Source organism: Oncorhynchus tshawytscha, linkage group LG09, assembly GCF_018296145.1.
Source record: "Oncorhynchus tshawytscha isolate Ot180627B linkage group LG09, Otsh_v2.0, whole genome shotgun sequence".
Taxonomy (NCBI): domain Eukaryota; kingdom Metazoa; phylum Chordata; class Actinopteri; order Salmoniformes; family Salmonidae; genus Oncorhynchus; species Oncorhynchus tshawytscha.
This window is the reverse complement of record NC_056437.1, coordinates 73659770-73678028: the sequence shown is the minus strand read 5'-3', so window position 1 is coordinate 73678028 and position 18259 is coordinate 73659770. Positions and strand designations below refer to the sequence as shown.

The window sequence follows — 18259 nt, the reverse complement described above, 5'->3', positions numbered from 1 at the left end:
TGCACAGGGCGGGGTCGAGACCCAGGGTCTCGAGCTTGATGACGAGCTTGGAGGTTACTATGGTGTTGAATGCCGAGCTGTAGTCGACGAACAGCATTCTCACATAGGTATTCCTCTTGTCCAGATGGGTTAGGGCAGTGTGCAGTGTGGTTGAGATTGCATCGTCTGTGGACCTATTTGGGCGGTAAGCAAATTGGAGTGGGTCTAGGGTGTCAGGTAGGGTGGAGGTGATATGGTCCTTGACTAGTCTCTCAAAGCACTTCATGATGACGGTAGTGAGTGCTACGGGGCGGTAGTCGTTTAGCTCAGTTACCTTAGCTTTCTTGGGAACAGGAACAATGATGGCCCTCTTGAAGCATGTGGGAACAGCAGACTGGTATAGGGATTGATTGAATATGTCCGTAAACACACTGGCCAGCTGTTCTGCGCATGCTCTGAGGGCACGGCTTGGGATGCCGTCTGGGCCTGCAGCCTTGTGAGTAAAACATTTAAACGTGTTAACCCTCGCAAGGCTGCAGGGAAGGAGAGTCCGCATGTTTTCGTTGCAGGCCGTGTCAGTGGCACTGTATTGTACTCAAAGTGGGCAAAAAAGTTATTTAGTCTGCCTGGGAGCAAGACATCCTGGTCCGTGACTGGGCTGGATTTCTTCTTGTAGTCCGTGATTGACTGTAGACCCTGCCACATGCCTCTTGTGTCTGAGCCGTTGAATTGAGATTCTACTTTGTCTCTGTACTGACGCTTAGCTTGTTTGATAGCCTTGCGGAGGGAATAGCTGCACTGTTTGTATTCGGTCATGTTTCCAGTCACCTTGCCCTGATTAAAAGCAGTGGTTCGCGCTTTCAGTTTCACGCGAATGCTGCCATCAATCCACGGTTTGGTTAGGGAATGTTTTAATCGTTGCTATGGGAACGACATCTTCAACGCACGTTCTAATGAACTCGCATACCGAATCAGCGTATTCGTCAATATTGTTATCTGACGCAATACGAAACATATCCCAGTCCACGTGATGGAAGCAGTCTTGGAGTGTGGAGTCAGCTTGGTCGGACCAGCGTTGGAAGGACCTCAGCGTGGGAGCCTCTTGTTTTAGTTTCTGTCTGTAGGCAGGGATCAACAAAATGGAGTCGTGGTCGGCTTTTCTGAAAGGAGGGCGGGGCAGGGCCTTATATGCGTCGGCGGAAGTTAGAGTAACAATGATCCAAGGTTTTTCCACCCCTGGTTGCGCAATCGATATGTTGATAAAATTTAGGGAGTCTTGTTTTCAGATTAGCCTTGTTAAAATCCCCAGCTACAATGAATGCAGCCTCCGGATAAATGGATTCCAGTTTGCAAAGAGTCAAATAAAGTTTGTTCAGAGCCATCGATGTGTCTGCTTGGGGGGGATATATATGGCTGTAATTATAATCGAAGAGAATTCTCTGGGTAGATAATGCGGTCTACATTTGATTGTGAGGAATTCTGTTTTCAAAAATGTTGACTTTAGTAATCAGTGTGGCATTGATTTTCCTCTACAATCGTTTAGATTTATTTTGAAGTAGCAACAACAACATTACAGCTAGACTGTTAGCAGGGAGCACGTCAGGGAACAACACACAGGAAATAATTGTCCTAATTGGCATCTCATGATTTCAAGTTGTCAGTTCTGCCAGGAAAAAGGGTAAATCCATATGAATTCAATAACTTTTTGACAGCACCCCTTTTGATTTGAACAAAACCTTCCATACACATTTGCCCATTGTGGAAGTACTCAGAAAGTGACTTTTTGGACCTGAATACCAAAACGTTCAAGAGATAAAGGTGCTCAAAGTTGACCTATATTGCATACCCCACCATACCATGAGACATGTCTTCATCACTGGAAAATATAAACGCTTGAGATTAATTTAATTTAGAAGCTTACGAACAAGGTTGTCAAACTATTTTATAATTTCATTTAACCTTTTAATGTCAATTATCAAAAAAATGCGTAAACTCCAGTGTTTATTCATATTTGCATATGTTGCGGCTAACAACCTATTTTTACATAATCTAAGGTTTTTGTGTCGTGCCCGCCATCGGTTGAGACCAAACATGCTCTTTGAATACAGGTGGGTGTCATGTTTTGGCTGGTAAATGTGCTCAAATGAGAAACTTTCAAATGGTACCACAAACATGGTTGTCGGTCCACACACATCAGAGATTCTTGACTTAATGGGGATATGTTTTAAATTCTACTGCCAATCATCCATAGGAAACCTATTGAAATATACATCATAGAATAGACATTACCATCTTTAAGTCGACATTCGTTGGTGGGTGGACCGGCAGTCATCTTTGTGGTAGTAATTACACTGCACAAAAATATAAACGCAGCATGCAACAATTTCAAAGATTTTACTGAGTTATAGTTCATATAAGGAAATCAGTCAATTGAAATAAATGAATTTGTCCCTAATCTATTGATTTCACATGACTGGGAATACTGATATGCATCTGTTGGTCATAGACACCTTTAAAAAAAAATATATATTTTTTTTTAAAGTAGGGGCATGGAAAAGTAGGGGCAGAAAACCAGTCAGTATTTGATGTGACCAGCATTTACCTCATGCAGCGCGGCACATCAGCGCGGCACATCTCCTTCGCATAGAGTTGATCAGGACATTCTATTAAATCTATTTCTATGATTGAAATGACACTCACCCTGCATTCAACAGCATGTTGTGTCTCAACCGACGGCGGCACAACACAAACACCTCAGAGGATCTGAAGTAGGGTCTAAGCTACAACGTATGAACAAAATCGGAGTTTACACGTAATTGAGGTTAAAGATTTTTATTTTTTTATTAAGACAACAAATAAAATAATAAACAATCGTTTGACAACACTTTTAAATTATATCAAACTCAACCGTTGATATTTTCCATTGGTGAAGATATGGATGCCTCATGGTGTGCTGGGGAAAGCCAAATGGTTCAACTTTGAGCATGTTTTGGCATTCAGGTCCAAACAGTCACTTTCTGACAGCTTCTTCCTTTGGCAGACATGTATGAAAAGTTTTGTTTAAAGCAAAAGTGATGCTGTCAAATAGTGACTTCAAATGGATTTACCCAAAGCTATTTCAGTTCCCAAACTTCCTTGTTACCGTAAAAGTCTGTGCTCCTAATGCAAATATCTTTCTATCTTTCCTGCCAAATGGTTCTTAGTTTCATACCAAAGCAAGTTCGATTCAGTGGGTTAGATTCAGTGGGTCATATTTCCATATGACATGGATACCAGTGCATTCGGGAAAGTAGTCCGGCCCCTTTCCCTTTTTCCACATTTTGTTACGTTACAGCCTTATTCTAAAATGGATTCAATTAAAACATGTCCTCATCAATCTCCATGCACCTCATTCAACCTGACAGAGCTTGAGAGGATCTGCAGAGAAGAATGTGAGAAACTTCCCAAATACAGGTGTGCCAAGCTTGTAGCGTCGAACCCAAGAAGACTCAAGGCTGTAATCACAGCCAAAGGTGCTTCAACAAAGTACCGAGTAAAGGGTCTGAATACCTATGCAAATGTGATATTTCAGTTTTTTTAAATATACTTTTGCAAACCTTTCTAAAACCTGTTTTTGCTTTGTCATTATGGTTTATTGTGTGTAGATTGAGGGGGAGAAAAAACAATTGAATCCATTTTAGAATTAGGCTGTAACTTAACGTGGTCTGAATAGATTGCATTTGGAAAGTATATCATGTCTTATCTGTGGATTTAGTTATTACAATTTGTTTGACTTATAACTAGAGATTTGAACATTATTAGAAGCTAGGTTGTTACTATAGGTTGTTCTCAATACCCTACCTGGTTAATTAAATCAATTAAATCAATAAAATGAAGAGAAAAAAAACGTAAGCTTTCGCTAAACCCCTCTCTAAATGCTCTATGCAGGGCGTACGCAGCGAACAAGGAGTCCCACGCCACACTGGTGTTCCACAACCTGCTGGGGGAGATTGACCAGCAGTACAGCCGCTTCCTGCAGGAGAACAACGTGCTCTACCAGCACAACCTGCGGCGCATTAAGCAGCACCTGCAGTCCAAGTACCTGGAGAAACCCATGGAGATCGCCCGCATCGTAGCCCGCTGCCTCTGGGAAGAGCAGAGGCTGCTGCAGTCCGCCACCACCGCCGCACAGGACGGAACGGCGTCTCACCCGTCTGGCACTGTGGTGACAGAGAAACAACAGATCCTGGAGCACAACCTGCAGGACATCAGGAAGAGGGTGCAGGTGAGACTGCATGTTTAGTCCGAAGAATGTGGTTTTACACAGGCATGTTTTTTTTATACCTCATTTGATTGACATGCTTTGCGTTGCTTTGCTTTGCTATAGGATATGGAACAAAAGATGAAGATGCTTGAGAATCTCCAGGATGATTTTGACTTCAACTACAAGACCCTTAAAAGTCAGGGTGGTAAGTTTCACTTTTAATATTACATACAATTCTAGATTTATTTTTATTTAATTTTATCTGAATTTATGGATATGATACGAGTCTGTTAGAGGCTCTAATTTGATACTCTATTACTACTATTTATTTTGCTTGTTGTTTTGAAACTCTGGCCCACCATCAAATACTACCAAATATCACTGACTCTTAAATCTACAGATAACCCACCCAACTCCTCTCCTATTTGCTCAGAGTTGTCCCAGGACATGAATGGGAACAGCCAGGCGGCAGCCACCCGGCAGAAGATGTCTCAGCTGGAACAGATGCTGAGTGCTCTGGACCAGCTCAGGAGGGTAGGGCCCTTGTACACCCCTCCTTAGTGTCCATCTGACCCTATATCATACACCCCTTCTTTGAGGGTCCGAATACCCTGAATCAGGATAGTCAGAATTTCTGCGATAAGTCGGCTAGGCTAGTTGACAGTCTGCTTGAACTACATACGTGTGTGCAGTAAATTACATAAACCTGCATATTTACATGTTTGTTAAATAGAATTGGGTTAGTCATTCTCTAATTCTCTGCCCCAAGCAGCCTGCTTCCCTATCTGATGCATCCCCGACATAAACATTTGGACTCCGCAGCAGTACCTTTCACTACACATGCAGAGATCTGTGTTATGTGTGTTGATATTAATGTGTGCTCGTTCATTCATTTTCAATTGAGTTAAACTAATATTCATGCTGTTGTCAGGCACTCAATATTTATGAGCAAGATGACGAGGGCGATAATAGCTGTCTAATATTGGAGAATGTGGGGCTGGAGACTATTTAGTTTTAATTTCCCCGAGGCCAAAATTGTAAAACAAATTCACTAATCATGTTGTCTAACATGATAATCATCCTAAGAATCGTGTGCAAGATATAATCATAGCCTCGACGTTCGAGAACCGGGCCAGCAACCGGAGGGTTGTCTCTTCGAATCCTAATGCTGGCAGGGAGTGAGCTGGCAACCGGTGGGTTGCTGGCATCAATATCTCAGGTGCAAGGAACTTAACCCCCTAAACTGCTCATCGGGCGCTGCACTGCGGCTGATATCCATCTCGTGTGGATTAATAAAATGTAATTCAAGAGCCCCCTGAATATCACTTTAACACTGGTTACATAAGTGTCTGAAGGATGTGTTGTTGTCCCTCTCTGTTGTAGCAAATTGTGACTGAGATGGCAGGGCTGCTGTCAGCCATGGACTTTGTCCAGAAGAACCTGACAGATGACGAGCTGGCTGACTGGAAGAGGAGGCAGCAGATTGCCTGCATCGGAGGACCACCCAACATTTGCCTGGACCGCTTGGAGACATGGTCATTTACCATTAGTAGCCTTTACTTAAAATAATTTTATGTGCACTCCCCATGACCGTACACTATCTCCCCCAACACTCATGTAGAGTAAACGTCAGAATGGCGAAGAAGGAGAAGTTGCTGTTATTGGTAGTCGATACAAGACACCATAAGATTCAATTGTAGTTTCAAAATTGTTTAACGAACAAAGTAGCACTGCCATAATGACTGACCTAGATTAACCTTTGACCTCTAGGATTACTTCCCTGGCTGAGTCTCAGCTGCAGATCCGCCAGCAGATCAAGAAGCTGGAGGAGCTCCAGCAAAAGGTGTCCTATAAGGGAGACCCCATCATCCAGCACCGGCCCGCTCTGGAGGAGAAGATAGTGGACTTGTTCAGGAACCTCATGAAGAGGTGGGGAACTTCTCTTTTAGCTTCAATATCTATCACATGTCCAGATGGTTTGGATATTTATTATAGGATCGAATTTGCATAATATTCAGATGTTTCGGATACATGGCATAGCCTTTGGTAAATATGGAGATATTTTGACATTTTATTATGATGAGGCTTCAGAGTTTTGTCGATCACAGACTTCCACCGTTGTGCTCTAATGCACCACCTCTTATCTGGTCACTGTGTTGCAGTGCGTTCGTGGTGGAGAGGCAGCCTTGTATGCCCATGCATCCAGACAGACCACTGGTCATCAAGACAGGTGTGCAGTTCACCAACAAAGTCAGGTAAGAGGAGCTGCGGGACAACTCAATGCCACCAGTTGATGACTATGTTGAATACCAAACTGCCTTATTTGATGTCTTTGGCGATTGCTTTATGTACTCTCACCAAATGTTATTTTATAAATCTTTTCAGATTACTGGTGAAGTTTCCAGAATTGAATTACCAGCTGAAGATCAAAGTTATTATTGATAAGTGAGTTTTGCATGCCTTGCGTCCATCACTCCCACGATCATGTCTGATTTGCGTAGAACACAACGATCGACTCAGTCCCAGGGAAGTTGTGAATTGACCTATTGTTTGTTTCTCAGGGAATCTGGGGACGTGGCTGCCATTCGAGGGTAAGTGACTTTTATGTTACATTGAAACCCTTTGTCTCCTAACCTATCAATATTAGAACGTCCCTTTTGCCATGGAGCCTGTGAATAACCGACCCTACCTGCTGTCCCCTGCTTCTCCCAGGTCCCGAAAGTTCAACATCCTAGGTACCAACACCAAGGTGATGAACATGGAGGAGTCCAACAACGGCAGTCTGTCAGCAGAGTTCAAACACCTGGTGAGTAGATGTGTGTTAGTCAGTATAGTGGTGAGTCTAGTGTGATACTGTACAGTATGTTGCTTGACTGATAACTGCCCTTCTCTTTCAGACCCTGAGGGAACAGAGGTGTGGCAATGGTGGCAGGACCAACAGTGATGTGAGTCCCACACTCAATCTTGAATGCTCCCTTTCTTATGGTGACTGATCTAGCGATACTGTTAACTTAAACCTATAATTTGGGGAATTGTCATCAGTATTGATAGTAGCAGTAGTGTCAAATCGACCTATAACCCTGACTGTCCTGTTCCTCCCCAGGCCTCCCTGATTGTTACAGAGGAGCTCCACCTCATCACCTTTGAGACAGAGGTCTACCACCAGGGCTTGAAGATCGACCTGGAGGTGAGACCTAGCTCCGCTCTCTACCTGTGTGCACACAGGCTGCGTGGGGAGTTGCTGTTGTGCTTCCTAACTCCCAGGTGGTCTTTGTCAAGTCTCATTATGGCCACACCAAACACTCAGCATGTAGTCCCCTGACTCCACCTTAATCCTACGTCAGCAGCAATTACACGGAGATGAGATATTTAAGGCCACGAGTTGGCTCTGCCACACACGCGAGCCAATAGACAAAACAGTCATCATCATTAGCTTGATGGCGCCCTAGGCTTCCAGGGGCCTGGCTCTGCTCTCCCCATGCAGAGAATACTAATGAGCTGATTCAGTAATCACACTTGTTCTCCGTGCTTCCCTACTGTTGCTGCTCCTCGCCCCATCATCCGTCCCATCCACCCCCGGGCCGGTGGCGCGAGTCCAGGGGTAATCTGTCTCTGACCCGCTCAACACCTCCCTTAGCACCACCATGGTTCCTCCCTCTGATTTCACCGCAGCTAGCCCAAGCCCCCTGCTGGGACACAGGAATCATTCATCTAATGCTTATATCCTGCAGGGCTTAGTGCTTTGTGTTGAGCTCAACACTGCGGCGATGCCCCACCCTGAACACAGCAGTGTGAAAATGCATTAGCCAGGGTAATTAACACATTAGCATTGAGAAATGGAGGGAAATTAGCGTGCGGGCATTTGAGAGAGAGGGTTTGGCACTCCCACGTTGTGAAATAATTTACCACAACACTCCGTCTTCTATAAATGACACCATTTAGCGAGGTGGGGGGTGCTGCTGTGTGATTTAAGACTTCATTCTCAGTGAGGGACTAAGCACTCCATGTCTCTGCCATCTCACTCAGAACATGGACAGCTTTTCCTCCCGTACGGCCGACTACTTTGTCACAGCAATCCCAAAAATAATATAATTAAATTAATGTGTTAAATGGCATTTCATGTCAGACTTGAATAGAATGACCGAACAACCTAGGTTAGTGTTGAAAGCCTGGCAAAAGGTGCTTCTGCTCCATACGTATATGCTAATTGAGCCTACGTCCGGGTTAACATCCCTCATGCGTTTTCTCTATGGTCCATTAGACCCATTCTCTACCAGTGGTGGTCATCTCCAACATCTGCCAGATGCCCAACGCCTGGGCCTCCATCCTGTGGTACAACATGCTCACCAACCACCCCAAGGTAAGACGGCTGGCGCCACCTCACGTTAGACCGCTGTCCTGCAACTTCTGTCCCCCAAATAGTCTCATTGATATCATCTTTCCTGTGTCATACCTTCTTTGCATTGGCATCTGTCTTGGAGAGGGTTAAAATGTGTACAAAATCCACCTTGACCTCCTCTTCCTGTTGTCGTGTCCTATAGAATGTGAACTTCTTCACTAAGCCTCCGGTGGGGACGTGGGATCAGGTAGCGGAGGTGCTGAGCTGGCAGTTCTCCTCCACCACTAAGAGAGGCCTGACCATCGAGCAGCTCACCACCCTGGCTGAGAAACTACTAGGCAAGGAACCTTTCTGTCTGCAACTCTACCTTCATCTGGATTGCATGGCTCCAAAGCAATAGAATGATGTCTATCACAGAGCATTGAATGGGAGTCGGAATGAGTGTCCACTCCAGTAAATATATTTCTATGGATGGTCTGTATGGCGTCACTGCCTACTAAATGTGTTTGTGTTGTTTGTCTAGGGCCGTGTGTGAACTACTCTGGATGCCAGATCACCTGGGCCAAGTTCTGCAAAGTATGTCCTTGCCCAATCAGTCTCTCTTGAGATGTTGTTATAGCTATCTATCTGTCGTAAATGGCTTCAGTTTGAATTGATTAGTTCCTCTTTTGTCCTCAGGAGAACATGGCGGGTAAAGGCTTCTCTTTCTGGGTATGGCTGGACAACATCATTGACCTGGTCAAGAAGTACATCCTGGCCTTGTGGAATGAAGGGTGAGAGGTCGCTTCTGTTTGTTTACCGACTTGTTACTGGAACAGCTGGGCAAAATCCAAGTTGGAGGGAGTTGAGTTCATGACATTGAGTTCATATGTGCACTGCTGAGAACTGTAATACTGAGCCGTTGAACCCTAGATAGCAGGAAACTGGATTGAGGAGGAGTACAGGTTTTAGGGTTAATGCACAAGTTTAATGCAGTTAAATTGTCTTTCTCTGTCTTAAGTGACAATAAAAAATGTAATTTCTCTCTGTGCAGGTATATTCTGGGTTTCATCAGTAAGGAGAGGGAGAGGGCCATCCTGAGCCCTAAGCCTCCTGGTACCTTCCTGCTGCGCTTCAGTGAGAGCAGTAAGGAGGGAGGCATCACCTTCACCTGGGTGGAGAAGGACATCAGTGGTAAGAGGAGAGCGTGTTGGGCTGGTTGACGCTCTGTCTGTCTTTCTCGCTTTCCTATTGTGTCATTTGGTCTTTGTCTGAACTAAATCATGTGCAACATAATCTCATTATTGCTCTTGTGACATGGTTTCGTATCCCTCTCATTCTCTCTGTGTGTCGTTAGGGAAGACTCAGATCCAGTCGGTGGAGCCTTACACCAAGCAGCAGCTCAACAGCATGTCCTTTGCGGAGATCATTATGGGATACAAGATCATGGACGCCACCAACATCCTGGTGTCTCCGCTGGTCTACCTCTTCCCAGAGATCCCCAAGGAGGACGCCTTCGGGAAGTACTGCCGACCGGAAGCTGCTCCAGAGGCGGAGCTCGGAGACCCGTGTAGTAGTAAGTCAATCAGGAAGTTTAACGTATTGTCATGGAAACTGTGGGATGAGTTAGCGGTAGAAGATCTGGAAGTACCTCCACAATGAATACTTCTTTACCATTTTAGAGGTTGATGCTTTGTGAGATGGGGAATATTTTGATCTGTGTGTACGTTAAAACGTGTTCTGGTTTTCTCCCGCAGCCATTCAACCATACTTAAAGACAAAGTTCATCTGTGTAACCCCGTAAGTATCCACTTTCCTTGAGCTGTTAGTGCTCTCTTCCCTCCAAGGAGTTAATGCTCCTAAGTAACTTCACACTAGGTTGTGTAATGGAAACTGGGACAGTCATGTTGCAAACTGTAAAACTTTTATCTTCTACAACATCCCCTTGTTGGCTTCTTGTAAGGGTGGGGAGGGTGGGAGTTTTACCCTGGAAGAGTGGTTCCCAGATCGTCATCACCAACAAACTGACAGACTGATTCACTATTAGTCAGCATTGGTCTGACCTGGGGACAGTGGAACAGGAAGCACAGGACTGTAGGCAGGCAAGAGCAAAGTGTACACATCTCTCTAGACAAAGCAGAGTGGAGGAAGCAAGTAACGATCCCCAGATAAGCATACAGATCACCACTAGTAGAACCAAAGAGAAACCTTTCCTTGTACTTCTAGGGGAACAGACAGTGTGTGTGTGAGGTGTTCTGAAGTCCATTCAGTGCTCTCTATTCCGGGACGGAGAGGGCGTGTATGAGTTTAGCAGAGGGATCAGAAGGGTCTGTATACTGGCTAACCCAGGGTTGAAGGTACTGTTTACAGGGGGTGTAGCAGCGTTGCTCAGTGAGAACCTGACCTGTCTCTGTAGGATTAGATGAGTATGTGTATTACATAGGTAGAGATGTATGTTTGGTGGAGGGGGTGATGGAGAGGATTGCTCAGTGAGATCCTGACCTGTCTCTGTAGGATTAGATGAGTATGTGTATTACATAGGTAGAGATGTCTGTTTGGTGGAGGGGGGTGATGGAGAGGATTGCTCAGTGAGATCCTGACCTGTCTCTGTAGGATTAGATGAGTATGTGTATTACATAGGTAGAGATGTCTGTTTGGTGGAGGGGGTGATGGAGAGGATTGCTCAGTGAGATCCTGACCTGTCTCCGTAGGTGCCCTTCCGTGTTCATGGACTTTCCGGACAGCGAGCTGCTTGGGAACGGGATATTCCCTGGGTAGGCAGTGGGGGTGGGGGGCGGCATGTAGGGCTGTGTGTGTGTGTGTGTTTCTCTACGTATGTGTGTGAGAGGGTGGATAAGACTCAGACAAGGAATGGTGTAATAAGTCTCTTGGCCTCCTCACCCCCCCACCGTTTTGTTTCCAACTCACTGTCGCTCTCCTTGGTTCTAACACCACAGAATCTTCCAGTCATATTGTATGCAGCCATTTTGAATTGGGTTCATTCTACTCAAAGATGGCTTCCCTTTCCCAATCACATCCTTTCCCAGTAGATCATTCACCTTTCAAACTCCCTGTAAGTCTACGTACTGGTGTCATGACCACTCCATTAAAATCAGTCCACACTAGCCATGTTTAGTTTACAGCTTGATAATGGTATCAAAAATGGTCTACATTTCAATGTCATTATGAACGGGCTAGAACAGCAGGAGGGGAGAAGAGGCTGTGGATTGAAAGGCTGTAGACTGAAGTTCTACATTAGAAGTGCCTTCAGTGGAGATGAACTCCTAAAGCCCTAACATTGGTCCTTCCTTTAGTTCTCCACCGTGGGACGTTGAGGACGGGCTCGTGGTAATGGCTGGAGCGGAATCAGTGGAATGGTATTAAATACATCAAAACACATGGTTTGATGCCATTCCATTCGCTCTGTTCCAGTCATTATTATGAGCCGTCCTCCCCTTAGCAGCCTCCACTGTTCTCCACATATGACTTTATAGTAGTAGGTTGTTGTGAGACGTCATTACACTTTTAGAATATAATGTCTGTCGGGTGTAGGGGTTTTTGGTGTGTTTCTGCCCACTGGCCTGCTCTAACAAACTAGATTGTCAAGAATACTTGTCATTAACATTCCCACTAACTATCCCAGCATCCTTATGTGACAATGTGCTCAGTGCTGCCTCCAAGAGGACAAGTCATTTGTCTCTCATTCACACATCTACTGCTCTCCTTTCTTTCTGCTACTGTCGTCTAACTTCAGTCATTCGTTTGCCACTGGGAAGCACATTGACACATAGTGGCTGAACTGTCCTAACCGGTTACTAATCTGACCCAGTCAACACTGAACTACTTGATTCATGTATTTCAACCTGTAATAATGTGGAGTATTGTCCTTTTCTATGGTGACATAACAGCAGTGATGATGAAAATGACTTGCGCACTGGAAGTAGACTGACAGTTAGCTTATCGCTTGTGGTAAAAAGGACAGAGGTCTAATCACTATGACGTCTGTGTGTTAACATGTCTCTTCTCCTGTATGGTCTTGTTGCAGCACTAACTCTGGTAACACCAGTGACCTGTTTCCCATGTCCCCTCGCACCCTGGACTCGTTGATGCACAATGAGGCTGAGGCCAACCCTGGCCCGCTGGGTAAGTCCTGACAGACACTAATACACACACACACACACACATGCACATACTCGTACTGTGCTTGCATGTGAGGCAAGGTTTAACTTGTTTTAATGGTAGCCCTCTTGCTTTCTGTCTTCCCAGATTCCCTCACTCTGGACATGGAGTTGAGCTCTGACGTAGCGTCACCCATGTGAAGAGACGAATGAGTCAGACTCATTTTAAATCTTTTAACTCCCCGTTTTCTTCAAAAATCTATAATCCACAGGTACCTCTGTCCCATATTGTGAAAGGGAACGAGATGCATTACATTTAGCCTCTTGTTTTGTTCTTTACCTTTCACCTTAACGCCTAAATACACACCTACAGTGTCATTGCGCAAAATGGTACGCAGAATCATCTGGATATGTGTGCAACAAAAGTTCAACATTCACCTTCTGCTCCCATTTCTGTCAAGCCATCTACACATACAGTTTGATGCCTACGTTTGATAAAGGCAAATGCAGCGTTCCATTGGAAAGGAATGTACTTTAGGTGTACCAAAATGCAATGACGCTATCGGTGTGATCGATGGGTTGGTTTCAATGTTTCGAAAAGCCATGTCTCACTTCCTGTGGGTGTTTCACAAAGTACTTTATTTAAATTGTAGATTTTTTAATACAAAAGGTATATTTTTGTTTCCTTGACTTTCTTTTAAAATGGTTTTGATCTCTCACCTTCATTTATGAACCAGCGCTTGTTTTTATAAGAATGTCTAAAGAGGAAGATGGCTGTCTAGCTTTTCAAAGATAAGTTATTTGTTAGCTTCATAGTTCTCAATGACCTATTAACGTGATAACCTTTTTGGTAGTCCGTCTGTCTGTGTCCCATGTCATTCTCTATTGAAGGGGACACCTGTATCTGATTGAGACATATCCTGGTCCATTCTTTCCGGTTGTATCTTATTCCTTATTACATATTACAAAAAACCTGTATCTAGAATCTCACTAACACGAGTCAGTAATATGTGTTTGTAAAAACCAAGGTGACTTGTGAATTTGTTAATTGAACATTCATTCATATAGGTAATTTATGTGAGTGGTGCTGGTTTTTGTTTTAGGTGTCTGAAATGGCATTGATAATGGCAGGATATTTCTCTGACCTTCTCCCCTGGGTTCAGCCCTGCTCTCAGCTGACAGGCAGCATGTCTCAGTTGAAGGGAAGATACTGATTTCTTCCCTGGATTGTAAAGTACGTTGATGTTTGTCATGAATCTTGCCCTGAGCAATTTCCACTAGCTGGACCAGCTGCAAATTCAAAATTGGCGATGTAAAAATGTATGAAAAGAAAAAGTTACTTTTTTCCCCCTTAATTTAAGGTTGGGGTTATCAGTGTGGGTTAGGGTTGGGTTTAAAATCAGATTTTATGACTGGCTGTGCCAGCTAGTGTCCACTGCAGAGCTCCCTCCAGGACAAGATTGATGACAATGAATGCCAACCTGTTATTGTAGATAGAAATGTACATTATTCTTTGGTGTTTTGAATTCATACATACCCCTTTATCCTTCATAGTTTGTCATAATGAGAATACCATTTGTTGTTTTCATTAAACCATAACAATAGAGATGATCATTGCCGCAGTACTGCACTAGTCTTTGCCTAAATGGTTTATGTAGTGCCTTTCTCATACTGTATGAATGATTTATTTTAAGCTAACACTTCTTGAATGTGTAGACCTTGTTTTTTTTTGTAATTTGCATAATGTTTAGTATCAGTTTCAAGTGATATTTCACTTCTGTTTGACTGTATATGCGCATGATGTGATGCCACATCACACAACCCCACACTTGTCCATCACTTCCTGACTTAAGTGCTCAGTTGAATTGGTAATTGAGTTCACTCTGTAGATGTTATTTGAAAAAACATATCTGTAAATTATGCTGTAATTAATCTTATATTTCTTTAAAAATCATAAAACAAAAATATATATATCTCATGGACTCATGTTTGTCTATCTTGTTGTTTGATTGAGGTCTTATGATTTTTTTAAAACCCGTGAGCCAGTTGCATATCTTAAATGTATCTTTACATATGGGTTTGCAAACAAGCTCTCATACGTTGCAGCTCTGTCACTCGGTCGAATATGGTAGTGACGAGATGGATTTTGGCCGATATTCTGCAAATTTTCTCATTGTTTAAACATTTGATGTTCCCAAAACTAGAATCTGTTTTGAACAAAGGTTAGACTAATTATTTTGAGTGCAAAGGTGAATTGCACTTCAAAGTAGGTGTTCCCTAAAGGAAATATGCAGATGACGGTAGAACGTGCCAATAGGATCTCGCTAGCTCGTGCTTAGCTCTGCCCAACTAGCTTGTTTTGCCCACTGGCTCATTTGTTCCTGTTAGAAACGACAGGCTGTGGTTTATCTTGGTTTAGCTATAAAAATCTTTGGTGGTGCCCCAAAGTGGTGATAAGCCCAGTCATTTTGGACAGAGGCTAACTACTGTTTAGTCTAAATTACGCTATATTGTCTGGAAATAAGATGACATTGCAAAAGTAGTCTAAGATTTAGTAAGAAACTATTTTTCCACCATTTCTTTAGGCAGTGTTGTCATTTGCTAGCAGTTTGTCAAAAATAGCTAACAACGATGCTAACACTAGCTAGAATCCGGTGGCCTCCCTTCAACTTTAGCAAGCTAACATACTGCATCTAAAGTCAATCTGGTGACATCACAATGATGACAAAAGGTTTTCCTACTAATTAGCTTGAATGTCATTGTATTTCCAAGCCACTAATGCACTTGACAGAATCTTCATCAGTGCTCATTGACAAGGCATTGAGTAGAATGCTAAGTCAGCCATCAGTCCAAAACATTCAAAACCATATTGTGACGAAACATGCAAGTCATGAATATGCAGAAGGACAATTATATAGATACACATAATTTGTCTCCTGACTGCATATCCTCTGAGTATCAGTGATGCCAATTTAGCAACTTTTCAGACTATCTTGTCAACTTTTTTTTCCAAACTGCACCTAGCAACAAATTTAGCAACTTTTTAAAAATGACTCAAACGCTAAAATGCACGCAATTTCCCTCTAAATGAAACAAAAAAGATGTTCTGTCACAACACACGTGCCTGGCTGCAAAAGTGCATTGTGAGTGACGTCAGCAGCAGACCAGCAACAATTTCAGCAAATTGCAAATCATTGTTCGCTGACTGCAGCAGTAGTACGGGTTCGACGAGCCAAACCCAATGACTATAGTTGCTCACGAATGTTTGATCTTGAACAGAACTTACATCAATCAACATGTCTCAATCAAAATTGTACAGAAAAGAGTGGGAGTCTGTACCTGAACAAATGTCAAATCATATTTTTGCCGAGCTGGCCAGACAATATATATTTTTACAAATCAATACAGAAAGTACATGAGGGAACACAAGTGTGTATATATAGATTATAAACAATGGACAATCGAGCTAGGGGGTACAATATCACATTACAATTACACACCTTAAGGGACCTTAAGGGACCTTAAGGGACATACACTTACAATTCTAATAGCTTTTTTGTCTTAAAATACAGTTCAAATTCTTTTTGAAGGGTAAGAAAATGTGTTTTTTTTGTTTGTAAATTTACATTTGTGTATATGAAATTTGGCCAAAAGAATAATTAAATTAATTACATAAAAATGTTTCAGCTTATTTATTCTGTCATATGTAAAGAATCCAAGCAGTACATCTCTCCACAATAGTGTAAAATCTTCATAAATGTGTTCAATTATAAATCTACTGATGTCTTGCCAGAGTTTTCTTGCATATTCTTTGGCATTGTATTCATGTAACACTGTTTCTGGGTTGTCATTCCAAAAGGAGCAATTTGAGTTGATGTTTTCCCTAAACTTCTTCATATAGTGGTTGGCAGGATAATATTTATGAATAATTTTAAAGGAAACTTCCTTAATTTTGTTAACAAGTAGGTATGTGTGTGGCAACATCCAAACTTTTTCCCAACAGATATTATCAATAAATCCATTCCAATAAGGCATGACATCCTGCTGAAACAAGGTTCATATCGCTCTGTTGTTAAATGGACCAAAAGAGAAACAAATCTTTCCTACTGATGAGTCAACAGGGTCAACGGAAGGTAGGCTCTGAGGGTCAGGTCTTGACACGTTCCTGAATAATAAAGCAACACCTGAGGGAATGGCATCTAAAACAATTGCAAAATCTTTAGGTGTTACAGGGACCTTGTAAAGTGATAAGAATTCCTTATAACTGAGTAAAAGACCCTCTGCATTTACCAGTTGGCTCACCAATAGGATATTATTTCGGAACCAATATTCTAAAAACAAAGAAGTATTTTTATACAATATATCCCTATTATTCCATATATAATATATGTGTGGAGAAAAATTGTGTTTAAATTAAGGACCATAACAAGAAAACCTGCCGATGAAAAGCAAAGTTTCACTGGAATTTTGTCAATATTAAAATTGCAAAACAACATGAAGTTAAGGCCACCAAAAGTAGAGAAGACATGATGAGGAATAAAATTCCAGATAGAAGTGGGTCTTCTTAGGAATTGTTTTATCCAATTGATCTTAAAAGTGTTAATTAAAGTAGTCAAGTCCAGAAAATTCAGTCCACCATTCTCATGTGTTCATTACAACAGTTTTCCTAATGTAACGGATACGGTTTCTCCACAGAAAGTTGAAAAGCATCTGGTCTATCTCCTTGCTTATTTTACTGTCAAGATAAAGATAGAGCGCCATATGTTAGTCTAGAGATACCTTCAACCTTGGTTATTAGGACTCTACCTTTCAAAGATAAGTCCCTCTGTAGCCATTGATTTAGCTTCTTCTGGGTTTTTTTAATAAGAGGTTTAACATTTAGTAAACCTCTATACTTCTGATCCTTTGTAATGGTTATGCCTAAATATGTAAGTTCTTCTTTTACTGGAATATCATAATATGAAGGTGTCACACAATCTTTGACAGCTATGAGTTCACATTTATTAATGTTAAGATATAGACCAGACGCTTTGGAAAAGGATTGTATCACATTGATCGATATGGGAATTTGGTTAGCGTCTTTCAGAAAAAGTGTAGTATCGTCAGCCAGCTGGCTTATAATAATTTCTTTACCAGCTATGGAAATACCTTGTACAGGACTATTATTTAAAGAATTTGCAAGAATATGGGTGATTAATAATAACAGGTACAGAGAGATAGGACAACCTTGCCTAATTCCTCTCTTTAACTCAAATATAGGTGAGGTGCCATATTTCAATTTGATAGAGCTGTTACCATTTGCATAGAGGCTTAATAGCCTTACAGAAAAAATCTCCAAAGCCAAGTCTCTCAAGGGAGTGGAAGAGAAACTGATGCTCTACAGTGTCAAATGCTTTATAAAAATCAAAAAGTAATATGAAGCTATCCTCAGTTATTAGGTCTGGGTAGTCAAGTATGTCTAAAACTACTCTGACATTGTTAGAAATATGTATGTTCCTCATGAAGCCAGACTGTGTTTCATCAATGATTGCATCCAGGACTTCGTTGATTCTTTTTGCAAGTAGTAAGGCTAATATCTTGTAGTCATTATTAAGAAGACAA

The 18259-nt window shown here is 42.3% G+C and overlaps 1 protein-coding gene across 7 annotated transcripts in view; it reads left to right on the top strand.

Moving 5' to 3' along the window:
• The window catches only part of LOC112258660 (signal transducer and activator of transcription 3), a 29100-nt gene extending 14460 nt beyond the window's left edge, over positions 1 to 14640 (top strand). The window contains exons 3-23 of one of the 7 annotated variants that reach the window (XM_024433175.2): positions 3907 to 4243; positions 4346 to 4427; positions 4656 to 4756; positions 5606 to 5757; positions 5993 to 6151; positions 6385 to 6477; positions 6608 to 6667; positions 6784 to 6813; positions 6935 to 7028; positions 7120 to 7167; positions 7326 to 7409; positions 8484 to 8582; positions 8764 to 8899; positions 9085 to 9137; positions 9240 to 9334; positions 9595 to 9734; positions 9898 to 10116; positions 10298 to 10340; positions 11252 to 11314; positions 12586 to 12683; positions 12783 to 14640. In XM_024433175.2, the coding sequence (XP_024288943.1) occupies positions 3907 to 4243; positions 4346 to 4427; positions 4656 to 4756; positions 5606 to 5757; positions 5993 to 6151; positions 6385 to 6477; positions 6608 to 6667; positions 6784 to 6813; positions 6935 to 7028; positions 7120 to 7167; positions 7326 to 7409; positions 8484 to 8582; positions 8764 to 8899; positions 9085 to 9137; positions 9240 to 9334; positions 9595 to 9734; positions 9898 to 10116; positions 10298 to 10340; positions 11252 to 11314; positions 12586 to 12683; positions 12783 to 12859 (2263 nt within the window). In that variant the 3' untranslated portion in view covers positions 12860 to 14640. Of the gene's footprint in view, positions 1 to 3906; positions 4244 to 4345; positions 4428 to 4622; positions 4757 to 5605; positions 5758 to 5992; positions 6152 to 6384; positions 6478 to 6607; positions 6668 to 6783; positions 6814 to 6934; positions 7029 to 7119; positions 7168 to 7325; positions 7410 to 8483; positions 8583 to 8763; positions 8900 to 9084; positions 9138 to 9239; positions 9335 to 9594; positions 9735 to 9897; positions 10117 to 10297; positions 10341 to 11251; positions 11315 to 12585; positions 12684 to 12782 lie in introns of all 7 variants that reach the window. The other 6 variants (XM_024433174.2, XM_024433173.2, XM_024433176.2 and 3 more) reach the window with 6 other exon arrangements.
• Positions 14641 to 18259: the final 3619 nt, after the last annotated feature.